The sequence below is a fragment of the Centroberyx affinis genome, unplaced genomic scaffold, assembly GCF_046629955.1.
Source record: "Centroberyx affinis isolate AG114_WGS23_722 - 3 ecotype Tasmania unplaced genomic scaffold, CSIRO-AGI_Caff_v1 ptg002751l_1, whole genome shotgun sequence".
NCBI classification, from domain to species: Eukaryota; Metazoa; Chordata; class Actinopteri; order Beryciformes; family Berycidae; genus Centroberyx; species Centroberyx affinis.
The window spans coordinates 197721-206891 of record NW_027280914.1 but is presented as its reverse complement, the minus strand read 5'-3'; the positions used below and the strand labels follow the sequence as shown (position 1 = coordinate 206891).

At 44.6% G+C, this 9171-nt stretch overlaps 1 protein-coding gene across 1 annotated transcript; it reads right to left on the bottom strand.

The window, feature by feature from the left end:
• Positions 1-764: 764 nt before the first annotated feature.
• Positions 765-2987, bottom strand: foxj1b (forkhead box J1b). Its single transcript, XM_071535709.1, has 2 exons — positions 2412-2987; positions 765-1676 (listed from the first exon to the last, which is right to left on the bottom strand). Exons 1-2 carry the CDS (start codon positions 2985-2987, stop codon positions 765-767), a joined length of 1488 nt encoding a protein of 495 aa, XP_071391810.1.
• Positions 2988-9171: the final 6184 nt, after the last annotated feature.

The following is a 9171-nucleotide window of genomic DNA, read 5'->3' as shown; positions in this document are numbered from 1 at the left end:
TGGGTCGACATAACTTTTGTTTTTTTTGCAGTGAGTCCCTCCAGAAGCCTTCATCTGTCCCAGTGAGAGTTTGATCAAAATCCCAGAGCTACAAAGAGCTTCTTATAGTTCCTGCAAGTCCAATATAAAGGATAATACCGGTGTTTTATTTAAATTTGCGCCAACGGTGTAGCTTTCCCCTCTCCTTTACCTTTTGCACACAGTCAGCATAGTTGGAGATATCAGCGCTCGTTTTCCTCCCTTCAGAAGAAGCCATTTTTCCGCCATTCATTCTTGCACAGTATGAAAAACAACTTCCACAGATTTGAATATTGTCCAAGCGAGATAATCCATCGCAGTACATATATGAAGCCATAATTTGGTTTTGTCAAAGTTTCTATTTTATTCTTATTTCATTGTGCTCTGCTTCCTGTCAGTCAGCTGGAAGAAATGGAAGTCTCCTCCAGGAAATAATCCCTCAAAAACATGTCGCCTCTAAAACTTTATTGTCACGTCCATGTCTTTAAATTTGGGGCGTCTTTGTTAGCCGGGACAGCAGTTCATTTCAAGCTAGGTTTGACACCGTATTTTAAAAATGAAAAACGAGTAAATGTTAAAAAAAAAATCTAGTTACATACGGCATGCATTGCAAAATGATTGGGGGAAATGTAAACTAGACGTAGCCAGGATTAAATGGGCTGTAACTCTAATTGCCACCGGTATTCTCCTTTAAGGACAATAAGGGGAGTCAATCATTAGGAGTCAGGGAGGTTGGGGTTCAAAGGTCACAGATAGGCCTCCACTCTTTCCCATGGCTGCATCTCTGTGAAGAAGCCCTCGCACAGGCCAAAGCCCTGATCCAGAGTCAGAGGAATCACCTGCGCCTCCTCTTTGATCTCCTCCCACGGCTGCAGCACCACCTCCTCCTGGTCTGGGAACAGCGTGTGGGGCTCCTCGAACTGCTGCAGGGGGAGATGGGGCTGGAGCAGCTGATCCTGGTCCAGCTGTTGTTGTTGATGCTGATGCTGCTGCTGCTGCTGCTGGGGTGGGACGTGCAGCTCCCCCACGTTGACCAGACACTCCAAGGAAGCGGCGTTCAGCTCCATGTAGCCGTAGGACTGGTGGTGGTTCGGCGGCTGGCTCTGACTCAGGAGCTCCGCCCCTCCTCCTGTGCCGCACCACCTCCCCAGCCCCGCCGAGTGCTGCCTCCCCTGCAGGGAAACCTCCATCTCGCAGCCCAGGGAGCTCAGCGCCGTGTTGATGTCCAAGTCCTCGAAGTTGCTGCAGTTCCCGCTCAGGACGTCGTCGAACACGGACGCCAGGTCGAAGTCGCCCCTCAGGACGTCGGCGCCGTGGGCCTCCGTCGCCAGGAGGGGAGACTTGGTCGTCCGCAGGGCCTTGCTGCTGCTGTTTTTGGAGGACAGGTGCTTTCGTTTGCCGCTCCCGCCTTGGTACGGGCAGCCATTTTGGGCGCCGTGGTAGCCGGTTTCGCGGCCTTGCAGCAGTTTGCTCTGTCTGTGGGTGCTGCTGCTGCTGTAGTGGTTCGCCGACATCCTCCTGCGCTTGAAGATGCCGTTGACGAACATGTCGGCGTACTGGGGGTCGATCTGCCAGAAGCCTCCTTTCCCCGGCTCGTCTTTCTGCCTGGGGACCTTCATGAAACACTTGTTGAGGGACAGGTTGTGGCGAATCGAGTTCTGTTAGAAAGATAGAGAACAAAAAACAAAAAGAACATGTAACACGGTCCTGTCAGATTTTCATTTGAGTCGAACAAATTAAGAGTTGGTCGTGCAAAATGTGTGTCAGTCTGTCTTTGTAAGGGAGACGGGGAGAGAGAAAGAGAAATAGAGTGGAGGGGGGAGGGGGGGTATTGTTGTTGTTTGTATAGGAAAGCAAATGTACCTAATGAGGCTTTCTAGTAACACGCAGCTCTGTGCATTTCAAACATGATCAGCTGTGCTTAGCTGCCAGCTCTCTCAGGAACCCTCATTAACACACACACACACACACACACACACACACACACACACACACACACAAATAGAGTGCTCTCTCCACCCCCACCCGGTACACTTGTCACCATTCCCTTCAGACAAAATCCTGTATGAGCACTCTCTGGGAAGATGGAAATTTCAGAGAGACGTTGGCATTAAAAAACACTTCAGCCATCAAAGGCAGAAACTAGAAACTGACCCCATTTAGTTGTAAACCAGAAAAGAATTTACTTGTGTTTTATGTACTTATCTTATACTACACCTAATATATTCATGTTTTTTTCCACATACAGAGCCTTTTCCACAGGGTCTTGTCTGATGTCCTATAAAGCAGGGTGTCTGATGGTGACACTGCTGTCCCTGGTCACCCTTCTCTCCCTCGCCATTTATCTAACTCATCAATAATAGAGGGAGACGGAGACAGACGGTCTCGGTTACCTGCCAGCTGGGCTCTGCGTGTTTGTAGTAGCAGAAATTCTCCGTGATCCAGTTATAGATGGTGGACAGAGTCACTTTGGGCTGCTTGCTGGCCTGCATGGCCATGCAGATGAGCGAGGCGTAGGAATAGGGCGGTTTGACTTTTGGGTTGGTTTTGTAGTCGATCTCCGCCGGCGGGCTGGCCTGCACGGGGATGTGTTGGTAGCCGTGCCCGATTTGTGCATAACTGGCGAGCCTCGGGTCCGTGGTGGAGTCGCTGCCGGAGGTAACGGGGCTCCCGAGGTACAGAGGCATCCCGGTGGCGGCGGTGTCCCCGGCGGGAGGGCTGGACGGGGAGTCGGTGCCTCCTCTGGGGAAGCCGAGCCGCTTGAGATAGAGCAGGTGCTGCTGGGAGGACGGGCAGCCGGGGCGCTCCGGGTCCGCGCTGAGGATGGAGAAATTCTGGAGCCAGTGGAGGCTGGTGAGGCTGTCGTCCAGGTGGACAGAGTCGGGCCCGGCGGCCGGGTCCTCCGGGTGAACCGCCAGCCATTTCTCCTTAAACTTGTTGGCGATGTCGGGGCTCATCAGAACTGGCATCCTGGCTTGATGCGCGCAGTGGGAGTGAAGATGGGCAACTTCTTCTCAAATCGGCATTAAAAGTTTAATGTTATCTTTAGGTCAATATGGCCTAAATGGGAAAACATAAAAAAAAAAAAATGAAAAATAGACCTACGGAATTATTTTTTCTTAGGCAAACACCTCTTTACGCACGGATGAAATATTGTTTGGTCAAAAATAATCAATACGAGCAATACATTCCCCCAACAAATTGCCAAATGGTCCAAGATTTCCCTACCTCTGTGTGTTTGGGAGGTGATGCTGTGTGTGCACCTGTTGCAGCGGCCGGTCCGTCCCTGCTCTCCTCTCCAAGGACTCAGCGGCGCATCTAGTCTCTGCGCAACAAGTGCAGCGGGGGGAGGGCGAGTAGCATCCAGCAGCTCATATGGAGGGAGAAAAAAAAAGAAAAACGCCACTTAGGCTAGATCCATGCCGGCGCAGGCCAACTATTTCTTATCCAAACGGTGGGTTCTGTTGGAGTTTCAGCAGGACACTGTGTATGAAAACATGAGAATGTGTGGAGGTTGTAAAATAAGTCGCTCATAAAGCTGGAGAGACTGCCCACCTTCCCTTTAAACGTCTAGGGTTTCTGTGATTGGTTGGCTGCCCTGTCCTTGCTTCTCCAGGTTTCACTTGAGTATCTCTCTCTCTCTCTCTCTCTCTCTCTCTCTCTCATACACACACACACACACAAGAGCGGGAGGGGGGGTGTTCACTGTTGAGGCGAATGACTGCACCACAATAGAGGTACAATGACGGCAATAAGAACAGCCAGTTTCTCCACGCCTCTCCACCTATAAGCTCTTTCTTCGTCCCGGAAACAGGCTGTAATGTGACCGCTGCGGAGCGCGAGCGCGTCACCGCCCCCCCACTGGCGCTGGAAAAGTCGCGCCACAGGTCCCGCTTGCAGCGCACTTTTGCACTTTTGCACCTTTCAGCAACACCAGCCCGCTTCGACAAATATGCACGAGTTTGTGTGTGTAAATACTCTACCTGGATGATAATGTTCGCGCCTGTCATGCAGGGGCGTAGCTAGGAATTATGGGTCCTTTGCACATGAGGGGGCTCTGGGCCCCACTCCAGGTCCCTCTCCTCCCCACACCTCCATTATTCCAGCTATGATAAACACTGATGTCAGACACATCTCTAATTGAAATTAATGGGTTTTGGGCATTACCTTGTTAGCACTAATCACCTGTCATAGTCAAACTCACCAGTAATACCCAGTTCAAAATCTGTCAAGGAAGGACAAATTTGTTTTAGTCTGTGCAGGAAAAGGCAAGTCACATTTTATTCTTGCTTGAGCCATTTTTTCCCTAACAAAACATGACATATTTCTGAGAACGTTTTATTTGTTTGCAGTTTTGTAGATGTCAACCAAACACCGTTTCAAAACCAGAGCAGTGTGAAACAAAATTATAAAATATTTATAAATATACAGTTGAGACACACTTAAGACACTTTAGGGGCCCTTTCTCAGCTCGGGGCCCTGGACAGTCTGTACCCCTATAGACCCTGTACACTTTTCAATAATGTTGTTTACTGAGTTTTTACACACACACAGTGGCAAGAGCACTTGAGATTGACATTGTGCCAAATTATGTTACGTGTTACGAAAACAAAACAAACACAATTTAACAAGAACAATAAATGAATTTGGACAGCAGCTACTAAATAAATAAAGAAATAAAGAAATAAATAAAAAGAAGGGGAAATTTAAAAAAACAAATAACATTTAACAGTTAAAGCACGATGTGGTAGTCTATCTAGGTTTGGTCAAGTCAGGCTATTTCTCAAACATCCATTACATATATCAAGCAAGAATGTATCATTATTACCCTTAGAATAAAATACAAGGGAGCTGAGCCTTTAATCAGGGACAACTGGGAGTCCAAGTGTTTCTGCAAATGCAAAGAGTGGGCCCCACATCTTACCAAATTTATTGAAAGAGCCCTTCACTGTACATCAGATTTTTTCCAGATTTCAATTTTTTTGTTTGTCATTGAAAGCATCTTTTTTTCATGTCCAATATTCCTGTGACCAGAGAATGATCATGCAAGAGCGGAGTGCAGGAACAGAAACAGAATTAGAGTTAAGGAGAGAGATAGAAGGCCTGTTAGAAGGCAATCAGAGCAAGAAGAAAGGGGATGTCATTCACTACCATGAGTGCATTCATTTTTAGCATGTGGGCATCACATCACATCCTTGTAGAACATGTACAATGTAGAACATTACGGTGACTCTGGGTTAAGGGTTACAATCAGACATGATAACCTTCCTGGTCTATTATGTAGAATCTACATAATAGACCAGGAATGTTATCATGTCTGATTGTAGGCCCACTGATATTGTTATTCTCTGTTTTATAATTGTCATATAGAAGTGTATCATGGCTGAGGTTATTGGACTCATAGGGACACACTGCCACTCAGTGGATTAAAGCTGCATTACAGTTAGACCATGAGGTCAAACCAAGATCAGTCAATCGACTCCTTTTTCCTGAAATCTCCTTCAGTGTTTCATGATAAAATGACACCTTCACTGAGGAGAGGTGTGGAAGATAAGGGGTTAAACCAGGCCTCTAGGTAAACATAAGGTAAGCATATTTTCAGTGCAAATGTCAAGCTTCATATGGGTTTACAGCAGTCTAATAGGAACTGCAGCAGCTAAGATCGACTCTTCCCACAAGATTCTGTACAGTCTCACAGCATAATGATGACGTATAGCTGTTTCTGAATAGGAAAAGAGGATTGTGGGAGTTGTGTGGAAAATTTGCAGCGAAAGTGTGAAGACTTGTAGTTAAAGTTAGTAGTTAGTAGTTAAGTGGATTTTGCACAGCAATAGAAACTTACTTTACTTATTTCCTCAATTAGATACCGCCCATTAGACAACAGACATGGTTAGAAAATTAACTGAATGATTTAACTTTAACGGCACACAGGTATAGAGAAGTGAAATCTGATTGATTGTATTTGCTTCTTGATTTTCACAATGTTGCACTTTTAATGGCATGAATAAAAGAGAATCGAACTGCTTCAACTCAACAATGATGGTAGTCTGCGTCAAACACTGAGTCACAGTTATATGACCATGTGTATTCCCCACTAGAAATGCGAAGTAAAGTCCGCTGCATGGCAATTTGAAACTCTGGTTTCTTAAAATTCACTCAGCTTAACCCCAACCATGTGGACTACAATGGTCTCCCTTGTCTGTGCATGTGGGCTACATACGCAACATAGCTGCCAAATTGCCGTTCTCTGAAGAAAACCAACATCTGGAGTCAAGTTGAATAACACAGACTGAAGCAATCATGCCCACTGGGTGAGGGGAGAAGGCATGGACACAAGTAATTTGACAGGAGCTGTGGGACAGATGCATTGCTGAGAGTTAACGATGGCCCTTGGTCTTAAAGCCTGAGGGTATTTCATACGCAGTCTCCGACCCCAAACGCGTTTCGTCAACACACCCGGGATGAGGAAAGAGACTCGGAGGGCCGGGGCTGACAGGCGGTGGCATTCACTGTAGGGCAAAGAGGATGGATGGACCGCAGCAACGATCCTGCACCGCTGCAGAGAGTTGGATACGTGAGGCCAGCTGTTGCATCCCGTCAAAGAGGCTCCACTTTAAAAATGCCTCCAGGTTTGTTCTGGTTCTTGACAAAGGGCTTGCCGGTGAAACAGGCAAATGTTTGGACAGCTGCTCTTATTGTTGCCAGGCTCCCCGCTGTCCCTCAAGAAGACCTGAGCACACATACAGTATAGCTACAGTACATTTACTGGGGTGAGAGAGGGTGGGGAGGATGACTGTTACACACCAGTGCGTATTTCTTGTTATTAGTTGTGCATCGTTGACCTTTGCAAGGCTGTGAGTTCAGTAAACCCTAGAGCACAGTTCCTCAATCTGATATAATTTGCCACCAAAACTTTAAAACTCCCTGATGTCAACTAAATTTCTGGGGACAGGTGGAGGAAGATAGAGGATATTCTAATTTAATCAATGTGATAAATGACAAGATGTAGGTCACCAAACTATCTTGCACAGATGGACAAAGCTTAGCGGGAACATTGGTCCTGAATTCTCCCTTGATGTGATTTTTTTTTATTATTTCCAAATATATTTCTGGCAAGGAGGTCATCAAAGCAACAAGGAAAAACTTCACATGTATGTGTGGTAGTAAGCACAGACTCAAGGCCCAGGACTATGGATTCAATACAGGAAAGGATCTTCATTGGAAACTCTTTAGCTTTAGCTTTGATAACCTCCTTGCAGTCTCCAGCACTTCCTATTAGTATATTCAGTGCCCAAAGCCTTATCTTTTTTATTTGGTCATTTTGACTTGATCTTTGCCCTACATTAAGTCAAGTCAAGGCTTTATTGTCCCACAAGGGGAAATTTGGTTGCAGTCAGGACCAGACAACAACACAACTGACACATTAAAAAAACAATAAAACACAATAAGGAAACAACCAACAGTAAGAGACAATAAAAAGTAAGATAGACAGTGGTGCAAAAACCGAGCATTACTGTACCTGAAATCACTAAAAATACAACTAAGATAGTAAATAAATAGTAGCCATGGCTAATAAATAAATAAGTGGGAATAACTGTGCAAAACTGCAAAGTGTAGTGCATCATGTGTGCAAAATCAGCATATCAATATCTGTGCAAATGAAAGAAACTTCCAGTCTTTTTTTTCTATGGGGTATGATATAAAATAATAAAAACCTACAGGATAAAATTTGGACTCACTTGGTCTAAGCTATAATTAGTTCCCATACCTTGCCAGATGTATCTGATGCTCTGTGAGTAACATCATCCAGCTGTAGATTGTTAACCAGAGTTAGAAAATCAAAGGTCACACTCTGGAATATAAACCAATCCTGGAAAGCTTCTAGGCTTTTGCATGATGTAAAAATCTGATACTTGACTTGATGCATGAAGAGAGACTTGACTTGACTTGGGGTCTGATTTTGATTTGTACTCTGATGACTTGAAAAGGTTTCTAAAGTCTTGACAAAAGATCTTGTGTTTGTGTAAATGACTTAGATTGAAAGTGATGAGATTTGTTCCAGCAGACGAAGGAATTTAAATTCTGTTTTCTGAATTTGTATGGAATGATTGAATTTATTGAAGTTGAAACTGATTATAGAAATCAAACTCATGATACTGGACTGACTTGACTTGCTGTTCTACATTTAGACTTGAGACTTGACATTAATGACATGGACTTGACTTGGTAATCTACATTTAGACTTGGGACTTGACTTGAGACTTGTGCCTCAAGACTTGAAACTGACTTGGGACTTGATCAAAGTTGACGATGTATTTTTTGACTCCTATCACCAGCAGGTGTCTCTATTTCCTCTCTCTCACTTTCTTCCTTTCTCTCTCTGTCTCTCTCTCACACACACATACACACAACTATAGCTACAAACGTGCTGTTGATAAAAGGATGTTTACAGTATCCAGTTACCCACAATTCTGAGCGGCGTATTGATGTCAGAGGGCTCCTTTTACACGCAGTCTGCCTTATGACTGCTGCTTTATTAGATATTTCCTTTCACTATTGTCCACTTAAATACTTGTGAATGGAAAAGCAATGGGTTTATTGTTACAGTGGGCCTCCTAGGACACATGTTTCAAGAATTAAATAATCTCAGTAAAACTGTTCTACTATAGCCTACTCTATTCTATTCTGCTCTTCATTCATTCATCCATCCATTCATTGTCTTTCTCCACTTGTATTCAATTATATTCTATTCTGTTGGAATAACCAACATCCTAGATTGATGAATCATTTCTATTCTATTCTACTTTGACAATCCTACCAAAGAAAAAAGAGGCCCTTCTTTGTTTAATTATTCATGTTTATGCACTCATTAATTTCAGTAATTGATAATCATAGGCTAATTAAGTCGTTAATACATGTCTCTATGGCCATCTGGATGAATTTAGGAGAGACCGTCCTTCATCTCAAACCCTGTGTCAGCAAACATCTGCCCTGTTGAAGTGTCCTTGAGCAAGTCACTGAATCCCCAGTTGGCTCTAGGGGGCGCTGACAAGCGGAAAGGGAATTTCCCTATGGTGATCAGTGAAGTATGAAACAATTATTATCATTAATAACCTAAATTCACTGCGTTATTAAGATTTATAATCGACAAAT

What these genes read in the sequence shown, in the direction of transcription:
- foxj1b (XM_071535709.1), bottom strand. Translation starts at nt 2,987, where the DNA reads ATGCCAGTTCTGATGAGCCCCGACATCGCCAACAAGTTTAAGGAGAAA. An exon ending in ACGCAGAGCCCAGCTGGCAG is followed by an intron (nt 1,677 to 2,411) that starts GTAACCGAGACC and finishes TCTTTCTAACAG; the next exon opens with AACTCGATTCGCCACAACCT.